Source organism: Caenorhabditis elegans, chromosome I (assembly GCF_000002985.6).
Source record: "Caenorhabditis elegans chromosome I".
In the NCBI taxonomy this organism is placed as follows: domain Eukaryota; kingdom Metazoa; phylum Nematoda; class Chromadorea; order Rhabditida; family Rhabditidae; genus Caenorhabditis; species Caenorhabditis elegans.
Genome location: NC_003279.8, coordinates 8147156 through 8169895, shown reverse-complemented (window position 1 = coordinate 8169895; position 22740 = coordinate 8147156). Strand labels below are relative to the sequence as shown.

Sequence of the window (22740 nt, the reverse complement as noted above, 5' to 3'; positions counted from 1 at the left end):
CAACAGACGGCAATTCGCTTTCAATAATATTTCTTGGTTACAGTTCCGTGATTAAAATGGCTATTTCGTTTCAAAAATTTAGAAATAAGACTTTTCAAGGTGCTACCTAATAAGTTTTAAAATAATATTTTTAATTTATCATTTTTGGGTCATATATCTGAAGTCTGAACCATTATTTCGGAAACGAAGAAGAATTAGATTCGAAATTCAATTTTTCGTCGCGTATCCCGAGCAGAAGAAAGTGATGGAACATACGAACAAAACATGAACAGAATGAAAAGTAGTTGAAAAAAAAAGAAGAAAAAAAGATCAGAAATTGAATTTTTCAGTTCTTTTCATCATTTCTCTGAACTTTGCTTTTTTGGGAATTTCAATCTAAAATTGAATTTTTTTTTGACTTTAATCAGCTTTAAAAACTTCGATACAGTACTATTTGAGATATGTCTTAAAGTTTAAAAATTATAAGAAACGTTTATAATTGAAAAATGTGCCCATAATTTTGTAAACTCGCATTTCAACTACGATTTTTTCAGGCACAAAACACCTTTAAGATGGAGTAACGCCTCTAAAATTTTGTCAAAATAAAATCAAAATAAGCTAAAATCATCTAACTAATATAGTATAAAACATTTCTGAGATTTCAAAACATTCGGGCAAAACTTTGGCTATAAGTCGAAATTTCAACAAAAAAAACATGGTCATTTAGAGCAATTTAGAGCAATAATGCATATTCGAAGAAGACCTCAAATAATATAAGTGATAAATATTCGGTACTAATAACTGTTCAAAATTCTGAAACAACATAAATTACGAAGGTGCAAAAAAATGAGATAGATGCTTCTGCAGAAAAAAAAACACTTTCTGAAAAAAGGAATGTGAACAACTGTTGTTGTTGTTTTGTGTCGTTATATCTTTATCTCAATGATCGTCAATCAATCTTGAATCTAATCATATTTTATCATTTTTATCGTTTTTCAGATGAAGATATTCTCATTTAAAATAACCCAGGTGTTCCTCTAAAAAACGTTTTTAATGGAAGGATAAGAACTTTTTTGAAATTGCAGTGAAATTTAACTGAAAAAATGTTTTAGTTTACCAAAGTAGCGATTTAAATAAGTTTCCTCTTGATTTGCATTTTTCACCTTAAACTGTTAAATTCCAAAAAATGATAACATTAACTGAGAGAAATAATTTTTTTCAAAAATCGCGAAATCCACATTACATAATATGTGGCACTATCAAGATCAATCACAATACATCATAAACAATAAAAAATCCACTCTTAAGAATAATAAGCCGGGGCCGTAGCATTCTCAATATCAAAAACCAGTGTGTCTCCCAATACTTTCTTCGTGTCTTCCCAATCATCACGATGTTGACGACGAAACTCTCGAACTGTCTCAGTCATTGTTTGCTGGAAATGTTTTATAAGTACAGAAACTGCTTTTTGAGCTCTCTTACCTTTACTGCAGCTTTATTGGAACTGGTTGAACTTAGAATTCTCAACGGCTTTAGAATCTCGCTTGGTAGGGAAAATGGGAAGGCCAGAACAAATGCTCCAAGAGCAAATGCTGCACCATGAGCAATGACTTCTGGTTCCGTTTTTGAGTGAAGAATATTTGCGAGTTCGTCGATTTTTTTATCCGAAAGTTGAATATATGAGCAATGAATAAATAGTAGAAGACATTTCGCCGCCTCTTTCCGCACAGATATCTGAATATTAGAATATTAGAATATTAAAAATAAAATAATAATAAAAAAATAGAATATTAGAATTAGAACAATTAGAATTTGAAAATTTTTCACACATTCTTCTCACCTCTCCATCAAAAATTGCACAGAACAATAGCTTTTCGATATTATCTCGTCTAGGTTTTTGGCTCATTGGAAATATATTTGAGTAGACAGATGCTTGAACGAACTTGATAACAGCTAATCGAACACGCCATGAACCCGAATGGAATGTGAAAGTCTAAAACAAGAAATAATTATAAATATGATGTATTTTTGAAATTTTACAAATTTGCAAAACCTGAAAGGTTACATAAAGTGAAACTATTTAATTTTTGTTCCTTAAAATTGTTGAAATTTTTTTCAAAAATTTAAAGCATACCTTTTTTAATGTCTCCACAATCTCGTCCAAAACCTCATTTCCGATCCATGAAACTGACATGTAGTCATGAATAATCAGGGCAGAGTTCTGAGTAATATCCACGTCACGATATGTTTCTTCTGACAGATCATAGTCATCTTCATTGGCATATTCCATTAGTTTTGGAAGTAACTTAACAAGAATTGGTGACCAACTTTTAGTTGAAGAACCATAATGTTGAGTAATCGTTTCAAGAAGGGCACGGAAATATGTCATTGACTGAAAACGGGTCCATGTAAAAAGTTATTTATTAAAACTTACTTTACTATCCTCTGAATCACTTGATCTTCTACAACGTTTTTTTTCGGCAGGCGAGCAGAGAGCTGAATCAGACAGTGAAGATCTTATCATCATCTGATCCTTCACAAGCTTGAGTTTAGGTATCTGCAATTTTAAAAATGAATAATACCTGAAAAATAAACAATTGAACCTTATCAAGCATCTTCTGAATAGTAGTATCCAATGAATCAGGAATGAATCTCGATGGAACATTTATTAACGTTGCATTTGAACTTGTTTCGCATACTTTACTAGATGAATAAAACACGCTGAAAGTGTTGTAATTAGATACTTCTGTTCACAACACACTCACTTGGAAATGGCATATCTCAATGAATCCGTGAGTGCCAATTGCAGTTTGACCCAAGCAATATCGTTGACTCGTTTTGTGATCTCTCCGTAGCGCCAACGTTTAAACGGGATTGTCGCGATGCGGCTGAAATGATTTACTTTTTAGTATTTAACATTTTTGTCTTGTTTAAATCAGGTTCTAAAGGAGAAAAAAAGCAACATACAATGCCAGTTGAAATTCATTAGCTGTTGTTGCCTTGCGTGCACCATTAATCATAGCCTCAATGAGCCACCAAACTTTTCGAAGATCGTAAGTTGGTTTAAGAACCGAAAACATTGCACTACCCCATGCATCTCCAGATTCTGCAGTCAAATTATTGAAAAATTGATCCAATCTTGGATTGAGATCATTCCAAAACTCATTCAACTCAAAGAATGGACGATGCTTGATGCCCAGAACAATCCCGATGAACATCTCAGCAGCGAGAAGTTGCTCATTTTTCTGAAAGTACATTGATTTATACAGAGAACAATTTTTGTATAATCCTCACCTTCTTACTTTTCATCAACAATTTCAAGTGTTCGGTCATTAATTTCAATGGAATCTTGGTATCCGGATAATTTCGAATCACATACTTCAAAATTCGACAGAATTGATCGTTTGGTGTTTCATGGTCTTCTTTTTCGATAAGACGGCAATTGAACAGCTTCGAAAGGAATTTAGATTGGGAAAAGAATTCAATTATCATTTTATCAGATTCCGATAGATTTTTTGACTCAAGTGGTTCTCCATGGGATCTCTTTCGAACAACACTGATTGACCTAAAAAATACTTGAACAGTAATATAAAGTGGGAAAATGGAAAAAATCTATACTTTTCCTAGATGCAACAACTTACTCTGGCCATCTACATGCTCCTTTCTCTTTTTCCACAAAAACCATTTCATTCCACTTTTGCTCTGTATTTGGTAAGTTTTCCGAATCATACACCAACCACAAATTGTCCTCTCGAATTCCACTTTCTAATTTGACACCATGATCAACACGATTCGGTGGCTTCACATCTTCCCTCACACTTTTCGGCTTATTCTCCTTGAGCCAGTGGGCCAATGTTCCTCTTGCTTCTTTTCTCGAGCTATAGTCTTCATCAACCAACTGCTCAAGTAGAAGTCTAATAGTTTGAGTATCACACGCCTCTCTTTGAGCAGCATATACCATAGTTCGTGCCAATTTCTCGCGAGTATGATGATGCTTAGCATTTCGGATATGATTCTTGAAAATATTATTCACAAGTTTAGTTCGAAGACTATGAGACGATTCTTCAAAGTCAGACCAGGTATCAGTTTGTTTTTTCAGTGCTTCTTTCGTGAGAAAAAGTGTCCAATGAGTTGATGGTTTGATCAAGAGCCGTGCAACTTCCGCTATGTTCTTGTTTCGCTCTGAAAATCGGTAAAGTTTATTGGAAAGCTGTGGGTTATTTGGAAGGCAAACGGCTCAGTCGAGGTAGATGTCTAAAAAGTCAATTTTTGATACATGCAGATAATGCCTGAGTGAACATGATGAGCTCATCAATGTGCACATTGCGAATGTTTATCAGTCGTGGAGTACGCATTGCGCTCGATTTGTTGGAAGTATTGGGTGCGAGGGTCCTGATGGATATAACGCAAATGTACTGTAGCCTATAGTCTCAGAATAAATAAAACCAATGCATACCGTCATGGGTTTCCCTGGTGGCCAATCGATAAATAGGATTCGTGGAAACATCCTTCATTTCATTTCGAATCGATTCAAATAGATCACAAATCTCAACACTATCCATAACTTGTATACGAAGTACTGCATCCCAAATAACCAGTCGGATATTGGGATTTGAAGAAGTGAACCAGTAGAGCTTCAGAGTTAGATCCATTGCTCCAGCCAGTCGATCCTTGTTATTAGGTGCTAGCTCTGTGAGCACTTCTACCACTCTTGGAATAAGCAAGTGACGGCACTGGACTACGTTTGAAAAGTTGGATTTCAAATATCCTGATGCTTTTTTCTGAACTTTAAGATAGTCATTCAATGAAAGATCCAGAAGACATTTCATTATACGCGCATCAAAATCATTTGCTCCACGGGTCTCACAACGATGGTACGATTGGATTTGAATATGCTTCGAAAATGCAATCTGATCCATGCAATGCTGAGATGCTCTCACAATTTTCGAATAGGTAGAATCAACGAGAAGAGCCATGATTGGATCCAGCAATGATAAAATGTCACCAGTTGGTTTTTCAACAATTCCCAGACAGTTATTTGCAATCGAGCAGAGAGTTATAAGGGCACTAGGATCTTTGGTTTGAATGATAACATGCTCAACCATTGAAACAACCATTTCACAAATATTCTCTCCATTTGTACCTGAAAATCGTTTTATTATCTCAATAATCTGTTTTAGCTAAGAATTATACTTTTAAGCTCATATTCAAGAACACATGATGTTCCAAGAGATGACGACGCTTTTGGGAGACAATGTGGTGTATATGGATCCGTTATCCATTGAACATTTGTTGGATGTTTTAGAGTTGGCAAGTTATTTATGATGTAGTCCAGATGATCAGTGATACGACGCAATGTGTCTCTGAAAAGATAGACGATACTTGTCATAAAAACTCAATTTTACAAAATTCATTTCTGTTCATTTCGTTTACTTTTCATATTTTTGAAAAAAAAAATTTTTTTACATTTCTATTCACTTTCAAGTAGAGCTTCCATATATCGACGCCCTACACCTATGCACCGTACCTATCTTGTTCTTCAGTCATCAGCTTCTGAATGTACGGGAACAAAAACTTGTTGGCAATTCGTTCAACACATTCGATCTCAACTTTTGCAGGTATTGCCCAATGCACAACCGTATCCTTGTAATGAGAACATTTCGCCCAAAACTCAATTGGATTCCACTCGGAAAATGGTTTCATAAACACATCCTCTTCGGTTTTAGTTGGAAAATCTGTTGTGATATTCAATAATCCATACAAAAGAGTTGCCACTCCGACAGTTCCACACTAAAAATATCAATAAAATATATTTATATGTCTGAGAAATCAAATTTACCTTATAAATTGTCTTATTCGCACAATTGAGGGACATTTCAATAATCTCAAAGAAAAATGATTCATTGTCCAGAATCATAGTTTTAGTCGCTGCAAAGCATGACTTGGAGAGTGCAAAATAAAACAATACGGACGAAGGTGGAGTTTTCGATGTGCGCACTTCTTCTGCAAATGTAAAAATGCTTATACAATTGATTCGTTATGTGAGCATAATGCCTCAATGTGCAATGGATACACAGCTTGAAAAGAAGCTCATCATGGGAGCAAACGCTTAAGTGTTCAAGTTGTGGAACATAACACTTACTCATAAACTTTCTTGAGTTTTATAGTTTGATAAAAAATACTTTCAAAAAATTTGCTTGAAAGCTTGAAAAGCTTGATCGAAGAAGGGGTGCTTGAAACTGGATGCTTGAAAATCGGAAATCGTGTTGGATTTACACATAACGAAAAAACAAATTTTGCAAAATACACAGCAAATCGTGCGTATAAAAAGCCAAAGCTGCGAGGTTCATTATGAACACCTCGCAAATTAACTGTGTATGCAAAATATAAAGTTGTTTCTTGTTAAAAATGTAAACCTGTTAGAAGAAGTTTCAACTTTTTCAGAATGAATTCAGCATAGCGTCGGAATTCTTTTCCACATGTCCAAACGGCACTGCTTATCAACATTGATAGAGTCTCTGTTGCCAGATAGCTTGTGAATTCAGATGTAGAAATATAAACCAAAAGTCGGTCGAATAGACGCTAAAAATATACAGAGTTTCACAAAGAAAACATTTTTATAATCTACCTTTCTCATCTTATCATCAACTCGATCAAAGACAACTCGAACCAAACTGCTGATTCCACCTGTCAAAGCCATCTCATCATCGCCATGCTTCTGATATTCCAATGATAAACTAACTCCGCCAGTTGAATCGGAAGTGTTGGGTGCTTCGACTGACAAGCAAGTGATCACTTCGAGAAGCTTCTCAAGAGTATGCTCAACAAGAGATGGTACACGTTTTGATAGAAGGCATATCAATCGATCGTCATTCGACATTTTTTCTTCATGAAATTTAATAGCTGCTGAGAAATCCATTAATGGAAAAGATGAGAACAAGATTTCCAAAGTCTTGAGCACAAATTTTGTTCGATCCACATCATTTACATTGATCTGATTCACAAAAATCTCCAAAATGTAAAATGCATGAGCACGGAGACTTGTGAATTTATGGGTTTTAACCATCGGAACTTCGCTACCAAGATGAAAAGTTGGCCATGATTTTCGCTCTTCTTCCATATAAATCAACCATTTTGAGTCATAGACTATATTACGTGGAGTACGGTACTCTGCATCTGGTGTACGAATAATCTCATAAACAAAAAAAGTGAATGCTTCAATAAGAGTTGTCAATCGATGAGGTTCACTAACTGCGGTGAGGGAGGAATAAAGACTGAAATAATATACTTACTGGACATGTTTCAAATAGAGTACCGTTATACTTACTGATTGAGTAACTTTGGAGCCACGTATTCGCGATTAACAGTTGTTAGAAGTTTGATCAGCTTATAATCCTGGAAAATAAATCGATCGATAGAATAATCAAACTACAAACAAAGAGCATGTTCTGTGCTTGTGCAGTACATTCTGATTTTCAGTTATGATGAGGCAGACATAAATGCATAACCCTTTTAAATTTGGGATTTCTTAGGTACGTCCATTAGGAGCCTATTTTTGCAAAATTTTTACAAGCCCGGATTTTCTACAGTTTCAAACATTTCAAATTGTTGATCTTATTTCAGAGTGAATGCCTGAAAATCAAAAGACTCACATTTTGGTCGTTAAACATGAGCATAATGGCAAGATCTGTAACCGACTCGGTGATTTCATCAATATCAGAGTCTTTCAAATAATACTCCTTTGAACAATTTCTTTTCTTCCAACTCAAGCGCTCCGTATTCAATCGTTCTTTAATAGATGACATGAAGTATACAAGAAAACAGCTAATTTGATTCGTGTGATCGCCAAAGTTCAGTGGATGAACGTTAAATGAAATATATCGCATTAGACGTTGGAAATGAGCGAGTGACCTAAATGTTTTTAAACTTGAAACTTTTAATAGCAGACAAATCTTACGAGTTCGGACCACCAATCGTATATGCACATAGAGCTGCCAAATGAGCAGAAGAGCCGTTCTCTTGTCCATCACCAACCTCCAATTTTCCTTCTCGTACAGTCAAGTTGAGACCACGAATCATTTTTGTGTACAGCACATCGTAGTAAGGACTCAAATCGAATGCTCCCGGTGCGGACATGCTCATTCTGAACATAAAGACATGAAAGACACTACAGAGGTTAAAAAATGATTGATAGAAAAGTGCAACGTTTCATAATCTGATAACTCACTCAAGAATATAATCAAGACAGTAAGCAGTCCATGATGTATTCATTTCAGCTTTCAGATACATTTCCCATAATTCCTTGATCCACGTGTTTACCGCATACTTTTTGATATCCTGAAAAGTTGACATATTTTGTGACTCTTTTTTAAAGTGAAATGGAAAATTCTATTCGATAATTCGCAATTTTCGTATAATGCCTTTTTAAGCACAATGAAACGAGCGGCACGAAAACAACCATATTGGACTATCTATGCTCCGCCCATAAATTCGTTTAAAGTTCTATTATATTTTTCGCCCGCAAACTCACCTCTTCTGTCATTCCACAAGTCGAGAGAAACATCCAACAGAATCCAATGAACATTTCGGTCTGAGCCTGATTTCCAATTGAAATTTCTTGTATAAGCTTTTCCCATATTGCTTGATGTTCTGATGGATCATAGAACATGGCAAAATAATTGATTGATTGATTACAATAAAGAGCTATATCCGGCTTAATCTTATTATGAACTACTTGATTGTAAAGTTGATAAAGTGGACACCAATTCAATGTAAGGTCCCTCCATCCAAACGTTCCTGGTTTCACAAGATTCATCATTTCAACAAATGCACCACAAGCACTTCTAATCATATCGTGATGTTGATGTTCTTTAATCAATACTTCGTAAAATAATCGAACGAGATTCAGAAATTTTTCTCTAGACATTCGAAGTCCAAACTGTCGAATGTGAGTTTGGAACATTTCTCTGTATTGTTCAATTTCAATCGTATTCTCAGTCAAAAATCCAGCCATCATGCCATTGACAATGTCATCGAAGTTTGTGTCAACTTCTGATTCAAGTCTGAAAATAGTTTTCTTGAATTATTTGGTTACAAAGCAACTAAAACACGTTGACAATACCCCTGTGACGCGTATCAGTTCGTCGACAAATTCAACTTACTCTTCAAAATATGGCAAGAAAATTGACTGCTTCGATGGTCTCACATAATCTTTCGCCATCAATTTTTTCAAATTATCTCCAGCATTCACAGAGACCGGCTCTGGATTGTCTCTAACCTGAAATGTTCAACAAAAGATTGTAAAAGATTAAAAAAACATATATATATATATATATATATATATATATATATATATATATATATATATATATATATATATATATATAATTTACTCACCTTTACCATTGCCCGAAAACAGTGCAATAAAACCGCGGATAAATTGTTGAAATATTGAAAAATGACTAATATTTATTTTTACAGAAAAAGCACGTCAGAGTTTAATGAAAAGGAAAAGGTCAAAAATAACATACCGTATTTCCTCTATTAATAAGGCATGCAAAACTAATTTCCGGACACCTAATTTGATGCAAAACTAATGGAGGTGCAAAACTAATAGAGGGTGCAAAACTAATTTTCGAACAGGTTTTTTCTCATGTTTTCCCTTAAATTATGACATAATATCATCAATTTCAATAACAACTTATGAACCAAAATGGACGAATTTTACGACTGATAGGCAACAATTGTCCGAGTTGTTCTCATATTTTGCCAATTTTGACTAGTTATACCAAGTCTGTAAGAGTTTTCCTAATTATTAGAACGATTTTATAATGCAAATTTTGAATTCCTAAAATTAGGGAACAAATGAAGGGTTGCAAAACTATTAGAGGTGCAAAACTAAAAGAGAGTACAAAACTAAATTTCGATGAGTGATTTTAGATGCAAAACTAATGGAAGTGCAAAACTAATAGAGGTGCCTAACTAATAGAGGAAATACGGTATGAGGTTCAATGTCACGTTGGTAATATTTATGTTCAAGGTGTCGGCATTTTGGCGTTTGATGGTTTTGGGTCGGGCGGCGGTGTTTATTGTTGTTGTTGCTTTGTGCCATTATTCAATTTCTCAAAAATAATTCATTTTTTCAATAAAATCGAGATCATACGGTCGTTACATCATTTCTATTCTCATGCATAATACGCCGGGGCAGTTGTGTTTTCAATGTCAAACGTCAGTGCGTCTCCCAATATTTTTTTTGTTTCCTCCCAATCATCACGGTGTTGACGGCGGAACTCTCGCACTGTTTCCGTCATCGTTTTCTGAAAGTACTTTGTTATGTAAGTTCAGAAAATTCAAGGTTTTTAGTGAACTCTCTCACTTTCACAACTGCTTGATTTGAACTCGACGAGCTCAGAAGACTCAATGGCTTTATGATGTTAGTTGGCAGGAAAAATGGGAAGGCCAGTACAAATGCTCCAAGAGCTAATGATGCACCATGAGCACGTGCTTCTAGTTCCGTTTCTGATTGAAGAATATTCGCGAGTTTATCAATTTTTTGATCCGAAAATTGAATATATGAGCAATGAATAAATAGTAGAAGACATTTCGCAGCCTCCTTTCGAACCGAGATCTAAAATAGTAAATCATTGAACTCTTTGCATTTTTCAAACGTTTTTCTCACCTCGCGATCATAAACTGCACGGAACAGAAGTTTTTCAATATCATCTCGTCTTGATTGTTGGCTCATCGGGAAAATATTCGAGTAGACAGCTGCTTGAACAAACTTGATGACAGCCAGTCTAACATGCCACGAATTCGAGTGAAATGTCTGAAAAACATGTTACAATTTAAAATCGGAATTTTCCCGAAATATTTTAATTTAATCCTGAACAATACAGAGACTACGAGTTGCACAAATTGCGTCCCAACTGTAACAAAACGTACCGTTCCCAATGCTTTCAAGATTTCATCCAAAAACATATGACTAATCCAAGAAACTGACATGTAGTCATGAATAATCAGGGCAGAGTTCTGAGTAATATCCACGTCACGATATGTTTCTTCTGACAGATCATAGTCATCTTCATTGGCATATTCCATTAGTTTTGGAAGTAACTTAACAAGAATTGGTGACCAACTTTTAGTTGAAGAACCATAATGTTGAGTAATCGTTTGAAGAAGGACACGGAAATATGTCATTGACTGGAAATTATTATGCATCCGTGTATAAATTGTATCCATTCCACTTACTTTTATATCCTCTAAATCAATTGCTGAACTTCTTCTACGACTCATTTTTCCGGTTGGCGGGTTGAGATCTAAATGAGACAGTGAAGCTCTTATTATCTTCTGATCCTCCATAAACTTGAGATCAGGAATCTGAAATTAAAATAGATAATGGTACCTAAAGAATAATAAATTGTACCTTATCAATAATCTTATGAATAATAGTATCCAATGAATCTGGAATGAATCTCGATGGAATATTTATTAACGTTGCATTTGAACTTGCTTCACGGGCCTCACTACATGAGTAAAACACTCTGAAAATATGGGTATTAAAAACTTTTATTCACCATGAGCTTACTCTGAAATGGCGTTTCTCAAAGAATCTGTAAGTGCCAATTGGAGTTTAGTCCAGGCGATATCGCTGGCTCGTTTTGAAATCTGTCCATAGCGCCAACAATTTGATTGAATACTAGTGATGCGGCTGAAATAATTAAATTTTCAATGTGTAACTTGCGTCATTTTTTCGTTGAAAATAATTACTAAATAATATAGAAAAAATATACAATGCCAACTGAAATTCATTAGCTAATGTTGCCATGCGTGCACCGTCAATCATCCCTTCAATGAGCCACCAAACTCTTCGAAGATCAGAAGTCGGGTCAAGAATCGTTTCCATTGCAATGCTCCATGCTTCTTCGGCTTCTATCGTCAAAATGTCTAAAAATTGATTTAAACATGTGTTGATATCATTCCAAAATTCATCTAGCTCAAAAAATGAACGATGCTTGATGCCAAGTACAATTCCAATAAAGATCTCTGCAGCAAGTAGTTGCTCATTTTTCTGGAACAACATCGATTTACACTGTGAACAACATTTTGTACTACGCCTACCTTCTTACTTTTCATCAACAATTTCAAGTGTTCGCTCATTAATTTCAATGGAATCTTGGTATCCGGATAATTTCGAATCACATACTTCAAAATTCGGTAGAATTTATCGTTCGGGTTTTCATAATCTTCTTTCTCGATAAGACGGAAATTGAATAGTTTCGAAATGAATTTAGATTGAGAAAAACGACCAATAATCATTTTATCAGATTCCGATGGATTTTTTGGTTCGAGAGGCTGACCATGGGATCTCTTTCGAACAACACTAATTGACCTAAAAACACTTCAACAGTGATATAAAATGGGAAAATATGAAACCAAACTACTTAAATGCTCCAATAAGAAACTTGAAAAACTCCATTTTCGCTATCTATAACTTACTCTGGCCATCTACATGCACCTTTCTCTTTTTCCACAAAAACTATTTCATTCCACTTTTGCTCTGTATTTGGTAAGTTTTCCGAATCATACACCAACCACAGATTGTCTTCTCGAATTCCGCGCTCTAGTTTCACACCATGATCCACTCGTTTGGGTGGCTTAATCTTTTCTCTCACAGTTTTTTGTTTATTCTCCTTTAGCCAATGTGCCAATGTTTCTCTCGCTTCATTTCTCGAAGTATAGTGCTCATCAAACAACTGTTCAAGTAGAAGCCTAATCGTTTTACTATCACAAGCCTCCATTTGAGCAGCATATATCATAGATCGTGCCAATTTCCCGCGAGTATGGTGATGATTTTTATTTTGAATGTGATTCTTGAATAGGTTATCCACAAGTTTCAAGCGGAGAGTATGAGATAATTTTTCATAATCAAACCATGTATCAGTTTGTATTTTAAGAGCTTCTTCAGTGAGAAAAGGTGTCCAATCAGATGATGGTTTGATCAAAAGAAGTGCAACTACCGCGACTTTCTTGTTTCTCTCTAAAAATGGGTAAACTTTAGGTAAAGCTTACTAGAGAGTTTGATTTAGTATTTAATAGTATTATTTTCCTATTAGATACAGTTTTGTAAAAAGTAGATAGGACAACTTTTAAAAAATTAACCACTTTTTTTACTCAACATAAAAAACTTGAGAAAAGGTTTTATTATAATGTTTAATTAGCACCGTTTGATTTATTGCGATAAGCACGAAATATTTAATGTTATTCAACTAGAATTATTTTAACGATATCAGTATTTATAGTCAAAAATTCATTTGATGGTTTGTGACGGCAAATTCAGAAAAAAAGTCATGCCTTGACCAAGAGAAGTATCTATTCTGTAATTATTCAAAACATACCGTCATGGGTTTCTCTGGTGGCCAACCGATAAATGGGTTCCCTCCAGAAGTTCTTCAGTTCCTTTCGAATCGCTTCAAAACGACCACGGATCTCAACATTATCCATAACTTTTATTCGAAGTACTGCATCCCATATAATTAATCGGATCCTGGGGGTTACAAGTTTTATCCATTTAAGTTTCAGAGTCAGATCCATTGCTCCAGCCAGCCGATTCTTATTAACAAGCTTTGCGTCCGTTAGAATTTCCACAACTCTTGGAATGAGTAAGTGACGACATCGTATATTTTGCGATATTGTTTTCAAATATCCTGATGCTCTTTTTTGAACTGTGAAATAGTCATTTACTGAAAGTTCTAGAAGACATTTCAATATACGCTCATCGAAATCAGTTGCGTCACGGATCTCACACCGATGGTATAATTGAGTTTGGATATGTTTTATGAATGCGATGTGATCTATCGTATGTTGAGATGCTTTGACAATATTTAAATATATAGAATCGACAAGAAGAGCTGAGGTTGGATCCAGCAATGATGTAATATCATCTTTCGGTTTTTCAAAAACTCTCAAGCAGGTTTTTGCAATCGAGCATATATTGATTAGGGACGTAGGGTCTTGAGTTTTAGTGATAACATGCTCAATCATTGAAACAACCATCTCACAGACATTCTCTCCATTTGGCCCTAAAACATTGGATTTATTGCACTATATAATTTCAGTTATTGGCTAAGAGTTATACCTTTGAGTTCATATTCAAGAACACATGAGGCTCCAAGAGATGAAGACGCAATTGGAAGGCAAAACGGTGTAGAAGAATTTCTCAACCATTGAACATTTGTTGGATATTTTAGAGTTGGCAAATTGAACACAACGTAGTGCAGATGTTCAGTGATACGACGAAAAGAGTCTCTGAAAATAAAGTTGATATTACAAAATGATATTGTATAAGTGTTTTTTTTTTTATTAAATTCAAATGTTTTTCAGTTTTAAAATTACTTGTACCTGTTTGCATAGTTTTTGTATAAAAAATATTATCTATAGAAAATAAGTTTTGATTTTTTTTGTGTTTTTTTTTTACCTGTCTTGAACTTCGGTCATCAGCTTCTGAATGTACGGAAAGAAAAATTTGTTGGCGATTCGTTCAACACACGAAATGTCAGCTTTTGCTGGTATTGACCAATGCACAACAGTGTCTTTGTAATGAACACATTTCGCCCAAAACTCAATTGGATTCCACTCGGAAAATGGTTCCGAAAACTGATTATGTTCGGTTTTAACTGGGAAATTCGTAGTGATATTCAGCAAGTTGTGCAGTAAAGTTGATACTCCAATAGTTCCACACTGAAAAATATCAGTCGATATAAAAAAATTACGAAATATAAAAAGAAATTCAATTAACCTTAAAAATGGTCTTATTCGCACAATTGAGAAAAATTTCAATAATCTCAAAGAAAATGTGTTCATTGTCCAGAACAATTGTTCTATTCGCAGCAAAGCACGGTCCGGATAGTGCACAATAAAACAATACGGACACAGGAGGAGTTTTCGATGTTCGCACTTCATCTGCAAAGTTCAAGATTAGTCCGTTGCCCAATATTTCTGCAAGCGGCATGAAGTAATTTTCCTTAAATAGGGATACTCGAAATGTAAACCTGTTATAAGAAGTTTCAACTTTTTCAGAATGAATTCCGCATAGTGACGGAATGCGTCTCCACTTGTCCGCACGGCATTGAATATCAAAGAAGAAAGAATGTCGGTTGCCAAATAGTTTGTGAATTCAGATGTAGAAATATAATCAAAAAGACGGTCGAATAGGCGCTGAAAAGTTGAAAAAGGATAATCGAAATAGCACACTTATTTCTAAAAATATACCTTTCTCATCGTATCATTAACTCGATCAAAAATAACACTAATCAACCTGGAGAATCCGTTTTTAAAAATCGTTTCATCCTCCCCATGCTTCTGATATTCCAATGATAAACTAACTCCGCCAGTTGAATCGGAAGTGTTGGGTGCTTCGACTGACAAGCAAGTGATCACTTCGAGAAGCTTCTCAAGAGTATGCTCAACAAGAGATGGTACACGTTTTGATAGAAGGCATATCAATCGATCGTCATTCGACATTTTTTCTTCATGAAATTTAATAGCTGCTGAGAAATCCATTAATGGAAAAGATGAGAACAAGATTTCCAAAGTCTTGAGCACAAATTTTGTTCGATCCACATCATTTACATTGATCTGATTCACAAAAATCTCCAAAATGTAAAATGCATGAGCACGGAGACTTGCGAATTTATGGGTTTTAACCATCGGAACTTCGCTACCAAGATGAAAAGTTGGCCATGATTTTCGCTCTTCTTCCATATAAATCAACCATTTTGAGTCATAGACTATATTACGTGGAGTACGGTACTCTGCATCTGGTGTACGAATAATCTCATAAACAAAAAAAGTGAATGCTTCAATAAGAGTTGTCAATCGATGAGGTTCACTAACTGCGGTGAGGGAGGAATAAAGACTGAAATAATATACTTACTGGACATGTTTCAAATAGAGTACCGTTATACTTACTGATTGAGTAACTTTGGAGCCACGTATTCGCGATTAACAGTTGTTAGAAGTTTGATCAGCTTATAATCCTGGAAAATAAATCGATCGATAGAATAATCAAACTACAAACAAAGAGCATGTTCAGAGCTTGTACTAAATCGGATTTTAATATTTTTTCCAAATATTCTTACAATGTCTTCATTAAACATGAGCATGATAGCAAGATCTGAAATTGACTCAACAACCGCATCAATATCAGAATCCTTCAAATAATAATCCTTCGAACATTTTCTTTTCTCCCAATTCAATCGTTCCTTATTCAATCGTTCTTTGAAAGATTCCATGAATTGCTCCAGAAACATGCTAATTTGATCCGTGTGCTCACCAATATTTGGTGGATGAACGTGAAATGAAATGTATTGTATTAAACGTTGAAAATGAGAAAGTGAACTAAAAATGTTTCAGATTAAAATCTTTAATTGCAGAGGAATCTTACGAGTTAGGACCTCCGATTGTGTATGCACATATATCTGCCAAATAAAAAGACGAGATCTTCTCTTCTCCATTACCGATCTCTAATTTTCCTTCCCGTACAGTCAAATCAAATCCACGTATCATTTTCGTGAACAGCACATCGTAGTACGAACTCAAATCGAATGCTCCTGGTGCGATTGTGCATATTCTAAACATTAATTTTAAATCAATATTTCAAAATAGACAAGATTAATATAATTCGAATCAAAACCAAGTTATTCTGAGTGAAATGAAGTACCGAAGCACACGGAGCATTTTTCACGAACAGGGCTCTAAGTTTTACAGTCAAGTTGCATTATGAAACTTTGATTGGCAACGTTATTTTTTCTGAACTATTATATCCCTTTTATGATTACTGTTACTATTATTAATAGTCATACAACCTTAATTAATGAATATTCAACTTCTGAAAAAGCAGAGTGTCGTAATTTGATAACTTACTCCACAATATGATCAAGACAATGAGCAGTCCATGATGTATTCATTTCAGCTTTAAGATACATTTCCCACAGTTCCTTAATCCACGTGTTTACCGCATTGTGTTTCATATCCTGAAAAGTAGACGTATTTTATATGCAAACTAATAGAAAAATTGTTGCTGCCGTTTTTAGTTGAAACATTAGAAAAAATTCTGAATATTTTTCTGATTGTGGTTTGCAGAAATTATTTAAACGGCAGCTTTCAGGCTTTTCAAAAAGTTTGAACGGTAATTAATATTAATTTCAAATAAATTTTGTTTTTTGTTGAGTATTTCCATAATGAAAACCAAATAGCCGAGATAGAATATCTTCAAAAAAACTAACTTCCTCAGTCATTCCATATACTGAAAGAAACCTCCAACAAATGTCAATTAACAATTCAGTTTGATCTTGATTTCCAATTGGAATTTCCTGAAGAATTGTTTCCCATATTGCCTGATGCTCTGATGGATCATAAAACCGAGCAAAATAAAACAAGGGATGTTTACAATCATCTTCTAAATCTGGCGTCATTTTTTTGAGAAATACTTGATAATGGAGTTGTCTAAGTGGACGCCAATCCAATGTATGATCCCTCCATCCAAACCTTCGTGGTTTCACTAGATCCATCATATTTTTAAATGCCTCACAAGCAACCATTATTAGATCAGTGTGTTGGTGTTCTTTGATTAATACTTCATAAAAGAAACGAACAAGGTTCAACAACATTTCTTTAGACATTCGAAGTCCAAACTGTTGAATGTGAAATTGAAACATTTTTGTGAACCTTCCAGTTTCAATTAAATTATCGGTTAAAAAACCAGCCATCATGCCATTGATAATGTTGTCGAATTTTTTGTCAGCTTCTGCTTCAAGTCTGAAAATAGTTGACTGCTTTGAATTTGTTGTATTTTGCCAAAAATATAAAAAACTCACTCTTCAAAATATGGCAGGAAAATTGACTGTTTCGTTGGTCTCACATAATTTTTTGTCATCAAAATCTTCAAATTATCTCCAGTATTCACTGACACCGGCTGTGGGCTATTTCTGACCTGAAGTTATTTTTTAAAAATGTTGAACAATCCGTAAATCATAAATAATCTACTCACCTTGACCATTTTCTATTTTCTTTTTAACATTTGAAAAGAGTTCCAGAAAAACGCTGAAAAATTGATGACTGCAAAATAAATGTGAGGAAAAAGATTTGAAATAAAGTTTACTTTTTATTTTACTATTTACTGATAGTTTTTCTCTGTACAGCCGACTTGTTTAGTTTCCCTTTCTCTGTTTGATCTCCACTCATGTTTTGAAAACTACTCGGGTGCAAATAACTTCCTAAAGTTGTCGGGAATTTCTGAAGATCCAAATAAATTGGGAAATGATTGTTCTCACCATATTGCTAGAAAAACTCCATTACACATATTCCAAAAATTTATTCTGATCTATCTGAAAATTTGAAATTTTTTTCTTTTATGAAACTGAATTGTCCAGTTTTTTTCGTCACAAAGTAAGTTTTTTTCAAACAAAGATTGCACGAAGTGTGCACACCTTTTAATAGTACAGTATATGAATTGCATTTTTTTTTCCAGAAAACAAAACACTCAACACTTTATAAAACGTTTATTTGTATGAAAAAAAAATATTCAAATTACAAGTTCGCTTCTACTTTGTCTTCTTATTTTCAGGGGTAGGTTTGGCCGCTGGTGGTGCTTTTTTAACTGAAAATAGATCGATGAAGAAATTATCTTCAGTTCGTTTCTTACTGATCGGAGTTTTTTCTTCGGCTTTTTGTCCAAGATACAAAGTCAGAGACACTGGGTATTCACGTTGTGGTTTGTTCGAATCATTAATATTTTTCACTGCAGTAATAAAAGTTAACTCTAAATTGTGTATGGGCAAATAAATATCTCGCAGTCGGGAAATGTTTTCATCATATTTTTAAATGGAAAAAATTGATTTCAAAATGTTTCACCTACCAGGAACAAAAGCTTCTGATTTGCACATTGCCCTTCCATTTACAAACAATAAACCTGCAGCCACGAGAAAAGCGATGGACACGTAGAGATAATTCAAATAGAGTGTACTTCTGAAATCATTGTTAGTTGGAAAATAAAGAAACATCTACATTACCTTCCACGTTTATTGATTACAACGACAATCGGTTTATATTTAACTTTATTATCATAAATTACCGTTCCATTTGAGTAGCGTTTTCCCAACAATCTTCGTTGAAGTAATACTGATGGAAGTTCTGCTTTCTCTTCTCTGATAAAATTTGTGTTGAATTATGAATTATAATTAGGATTTAATGTTATATAAAGATTATATTGTTACTGCCCATAGGCCCCATAACAGAAAACTACAAAATTAGGGAACTAGTTATCTAAAATTTTTGACAAAACAATGGAATTACAGAAAACTGATATTGAACTCTGTCACAATTACGTTCAACTTACTCAGATCCTTGTTGCAAATTTTCATTCAGATACTCTTGCAAGCCATTGTATCCATCCCATCTGGTAACTTCAAACTCTTTGGTCCAAGCATCAGTTGATCTTTCAGCAAATGTGATGAAAATTAGACAGAAGAGATGAAAAATCAGCAGATTTTTCATTTTTTTTTCTTTTGATTGATTGGAATGTTTGCAATATTTTTCATATTTACAGATGTTTTTGGTACACGTTTGTTAGTTTTTTTAAAGTATTGAGTTCAGGAGCGCACGTGGTAATTACGGAAGAATATAAATTTAAACACTTCCAATTTTTACAATAAATTAGGAATTTTATTGAGAAGGAAAATATGAGTAGCTAAAATCAAAAACTGGTACCAAGCATCTCAATGTGGGTTCTAATAAACTATGTTGGTTGGTAAAAAACGGATAGAAATTCCAAGAGAATAAAATTTTTTTTCAGCTGAAAATGGAGGCTCGTTTCTTGAAAATAATATAGGGCCTTTGTCAATTTCCAAAAATTATAATGGTGCCCGTCGCCAAATTCTTGCCCAAATTTAATGCATTGCTCAAACTCCTGACCCTGCAACTTTTTAATAAAGTTTTTAATTTGTGGGAGAGAATGTGCCGATTTTAATTTTCAATTCGAAATCTTCGGCTAGCCAAATATTTTGCAGAATGCTGCAGAAAGTTTAAGAGTTGCAATATGTTGCTGATTTTTTGTGGTTTTTCAAATAATGTTCACTGCCTGAACTCTTGTGTACGTTGAATCCTGATTATAAAATCAAAAGCATAAAAGTCTATTATTTTCGATTTTTGAAAGCTCTATTTTTATTAACTTAACTATTCAAATCATATTTTTCTATGTATTTGTATAAAAACAGGGATGTGATATTCATTCGACGGAGAGCGGGAAAAAACTGATGCGTATTTTGTGGGCGGTACTTAAATTGGGGCACAGTAGGCAAGAAGATCTTCCACGTTGCAACCAACTTGACAGCAAATTGTTTGAAGTTGACGGATTGATGGGGCGATCAGAGCACGTTTTTCTGCAAAAAAAAAGATTTTGGAAATTAATAATGTTGGAAACTATACAAAAGGATTTTTTGTGGTATCTTGACCCAAAGTTATTATATAAAAATTAAAATTTGTGTAACTCTAAAATATTTAAATATTTTGTGTTGATCTGTTAAAAATTACATGGAAATTGCGAGTGGTCGAAGAGGTCCGTGAAGGTTTTTTCAATTGACAACTTTCAGGCAATTTTTGTACGTCTTTTAAACATTTTTCAATTAACAAACAAAATTCTTTGTCAGACAGGAGGGAGACAGGTTTATGTATTTTTTAACACTTGATTTTAGAGATATTGCAACTGCAAAATAATTGTCTCCCACTTTGATTCGAAGGAAATATTAGAAAATTCTTTCTAAATTTTGCTGGTTCTCACATATTCGGCCAAAGGTTTCTAATGTTCTCTAATGTTCTAGTTCTCTACCCAAAAAAATTACCGAAATATCGTCCAACATCTCGTTTTCTCCTGCGCATCGAACACGACATTGACCATGCCATTGTGAATGTTGAACCACCTGGTGGGCACATTTTCATGCGTCCGTCTGAAAGAAGATGCTCAATTATCCATGGTTACCATTGTTTGAAACACTTTTTGAATCATTTATCAGTTTTTTCCGAGGACAGGAAGCACTTTTTCTTGTGACATTTTTCAGTTTTTTTTTCTCAAAAAGTTTCTAAAGTTTTTAATCTTCCAATGTTTTTTACTTATTTTTAATTATAAACATTTGCCCACTTTTTTGGTCAATCAAGATATGAGTTGCCAAAGTTTAATATTGAAATGCAAGTATTGATGAGGGAAGTATGATAATTTAAAACTTCATTTAAATTTCATTTTCACATCTCTCCTAATAGTGCTCCATTTGAAAGCAATGTTTCTTCAAAAAAAGAATTAAATAATTGCCAATTGCCAAAATGTGTTTCTTTTAATGTAAATATGATAGGAATAATATGATAGCAATATATTAATCACGCTAAACAGCTCTCCCGAAAAAATGTTATTTCCCTGTTTCCTTATTTATTTGAGCCGTTCGTCTTGTCTCTTTTTTCTTTTCCCTATGCCACGTCACAAGTCGATGTTTTATGATTGTCATAAAGCCCGATATCCCTCATTCTTCTAAGAATATAGTTTGTTTGGTGGTTATCTAGTATTCATAAAACATCTCAGCTAAGAGAATGCAGTCGACTTGGCAAACCAAGAGAAAGCTGAGCTTTTTGGGATTTAGGATTTGAAGTCAAACTAGGAATGAATGCAAAAGAAAGAAAGGAGACAATGGGAAAATGAGATATAAAATGTGGACTTTTTAAGGACCTATAACTACTCTCCCTTTCTCTCTTTTTGACTAATAATGAGAAAAATTCGTTAAAGTTGGATTTTTTGGTTTTTGGAATTTGTACTTGTGCCAATATCGGAAGCTAAAGCTAGGAGTTTCCAGCTACCTAGAAGCTTGACATATTTTCAATTGTTTCTAGGACACCAGAATGAGATAAAATTTCAAAATCGGGACAAGCCTTCCCCGAAAGAGTTTGGATGTTTGAAACCAGTTCTTGTAGAAATTAAACTTGCAAATATAATATTTCCCTGTTTTCATTTATTTTGCTAATTTTATGTTGTGAGCAATTCAGTTATGCAATCTCCACCAAGTGCTTACGAACTATGTGAAATTCTCACAAACTTATCAAATTTTGTTAGGACAATGAATCGAAAATGTCACAGAGAACGTGCTGGGAAATTAAAATTTTTCCTCCCACAGGGATTGGTGTCGAACTTTCCCAAGTGAATCTATTTAGATTTTGTAAAGTTATTATCAAGTTTGCTATCTGATACATATTTTTTCCAAAAGTTAAAAAAATTTGTATTACAAACATGAAAACAAACCAGCTTGTTGAAGTGAGATTGCAGTTGATTTTGCGACAAGAATAATTGCAATAAGGACGATGAAAAGTCGGTGGACCATTGTGTTAAATTAAAATGAGCTTTATTTTGGAATAGTGGCGACGCCAAGGCAAAATGTGGGCGGAGCCTTTCGAGCAATCTGAACCTTTTTTATGTTGAGGGAATCAAATAGAATGTGAAATCAAGAGACAGAAAGAGAATTAGAGAAAACACACACAGAGAATGCTCAGAAAGTAGGCGGAGTCTCATGAATTTGAGAAGATATTTGTATGACTAACTGAAGGCCTCAGAATTCACATGATGTCAAGGAAAAGTCTGGAATCTTCAGTGGTAAGAAGTGGACCAAAAGGATTTTTTAAAATAAATCAAAAAGATTCCTGAAATGTGCTTTGGGTGTACTCTAGATACTA

At 34.2% G+C, this 22740-nt stretch overlaps 4 protein-coding genes and 2 non-coding genes across 7 annotated transcripts; 1 reads left to right on the top strand and 5 right to left on the bottom strand.

The window, feature by feature from the left end:
* Window positions 1–1184: 1184 nt before the first annotated feature.
* Window positions 1185–9428, bottom strand: T28B8.4 (Proteasome activator complex subunit 4). The gene is made up of 23 exons (NM_001276532.4): window positions 9376–9428; window positions 9141–9256; window positions 8510–9041; window positions 8207–8316; window positions 7937–8122; window positions 7632–7890; window positions 7307–7374; window positions 6608–7253; window positions 6396–6561; window positions 5819–5982; window positions 5507–5769; window positions 5173–5342; window positions 4436–5122; window positions 3621–4161; window positions 3274–3544; window positions 2947–3224; window positions 2745–2867; window positions 2583–2700; window positions 2414–2536; window positions 2114–2371; window positions 1820–1972; window positions 1462–1713; window positions 1185–1414 (listed from the first exon to the last, which is right to left on the bottom strand). Exons 1-23 carry the CDS (start codon window positions 9382–9384, stop codon window positions 1283–1285), a joined length of 5625 nt encoding a protein of 1874 aa, NP_001263461.1. The 5' UTR covers window positions 9385–9428; the 3' UTR covers window positions 1185–1282.
* T28B8.9 lies at window positions 9292–9369 on the bottom strand. Its single transcript, NR_050294.1, has one exon. It is a non-coding gene; the product is annotated as an Unclassified non-coding RNA T28B8.9 (non-coding RNA).
* On the top strand, window positions 9292–9369 carry T28B8.10. The gene has a single exon (NR_050295.1). It is a non-coding gene; the product is annotated as an Unclassified non-coding RNA T28B8.10 (non-coding RNA).
* A 669-nt stretch (window positions 9429–10097) lies between the features above and the next one.
* T28B8.3 lies at window positions 10098–18034 on the bottom strand (the record flags this gene model as incomplete). Of its 2 annotated transcripts, NM_001377608.2 has the most annotated exons (22): window positions 10098–10295; window positions 10355–10606; window positions 10658–10804; window positions 10921–11355; window positions 11402–11519; window positions 11564–11686; window positions 11769–12046; window positions 12097–12367; window positions 12475–13015; window positions 13374–14057; window positions 14114–14283; window positions 14453–14715; window positions 14774–14937; window positions 15027–15192; window positions 15247–15892; window positions 15946–16013; window positions 16116–16374; window positions 16421–16606; window positions 16900–17009; window positions 17262–17793; window positions 17853–17968; window positions 18026–18034. In NM_001377608.2, 22 exons carry the CDS (start codon window positions 18032–18034, stop codon window positions 10164–10166), a joined length of 5670 nt encoding a protein of 1889 aa, NP_001364595.1. The 2 variants fall into 2 exon arrangements, with proteins under 2 accessions (NP_001364595.1, NP_001040693.2); NM_001047228.2 differs by lacking the exons at window positions 12097–12367; window positions 12475–13015; window positions 13374–14057; ... (10 more) ...; window positions 17853–17968; window positions 18026–18034 and having other exon boundaries at window positions 10164–10295; window positions 11769–11881.
* Window positions 18035–18524: 490 nt separating this feature from the next.
* On the bottom strand, window positions 18525–19541 carry osp-1 (uncharacterized protein). The gene is made up of 5 exons (NM_001026472.5): window positions 19373–19541; window positions 19047–19181; window positions 18893–19002; window positions 18680–18775; window positions 18525–18634 (listed from the first exon to the last, which is right to left on the bottom strand). Exons 1-5 carry the CDS (start codon window positions 19528–19530, stop codon window positions 18579–18581), a joined length of 555 nt encoding a protein of 184 aa, NP_001021643.2. The 5' UTR covers window positions 19531–19541; the 3' UTR covers window positions 18525–18578.
* A 703-nt stretch (window positions 19542–20244) lies between these two features.
* On the bottom strand, window positions 20245–22469 carry ins-18 (INSulin related). The gene is made up of 3 exons (NM_001392642.1): window positions 22313–22469; window positions 20874–20978; window positions 20245–20414 (listed from the first exon to the last, which is right to left on the bottom strand). Exons 1-3 carry the CDS (start codon window positions 22389–22391, stop codon window positions 20311–20313), a joined length of 288 nt encoding a protein of 95 aa, NP_001379200.1. The 5' UTR covers window positions 22392–22469; the 3' UTR covers window positions 20245–20310.
* Between the last annotated feature and the right edge of the window lie 271 nt (window positions 22470–22740).

Coding starts and splice junctions, on each gene's coding strand:
- T28B8.4 (NM_001276532.4), bottom strand. Junction 5,983..6,395: donor GTTGAAACTTCTTCTAACAG/GTTTACATTTTT, acceptor TTACATTTGCAG/AAGAAGTGCGCACATCGAAA. Junction 1,973..2,113: donor TTGTGGAGACATTAAAAAAG/GTATGCTTTAAA, acceptor TTCTTGTTTTAG/ACTTTCACATTCCATTCGGG.
- osp-1 (NM_001026472.5), bottom strand. CDS start 19,530: ATGAAAAATCTGCTGATTTTTCATCTCTTCTGTCTAATTTTCATCACA. Junction 19,003..19,046: donor GTAATCAATAAACGTGGAAG/GTAATGTAGATG, acceptor CAATGATTTCAG/AAGTACACTCTATTTGAATT. Junction 18,635..18,679: donor CGAAGAAAAAACTCCGATCA/GTAAGAAACGAA, acceptor ATCTATTTTCAG/TTAAAAAAGCACCACCAGCG.
- ins-18 (NM_001392642.1), bottom strand. CDS start 22,391: ATGGTCCACCGACTTTTCATCGTCCTTATTGCAATTATTCTTGTCGCA. Junction 20,979..22,312: donor AATCTCACTTCAACAAGCTG/GTTTGTTTTCAT, acceptor ATCTTCTTTCAG/ACGGACGCATGAAAATGTGC. Junction 20,415..20,873: donor AGATGTTGGACGATATTTCG/GTAATTTTTTTG, acceptor TTTTTTTTGCAG/AAAAACGTGCTCTGATCGCC.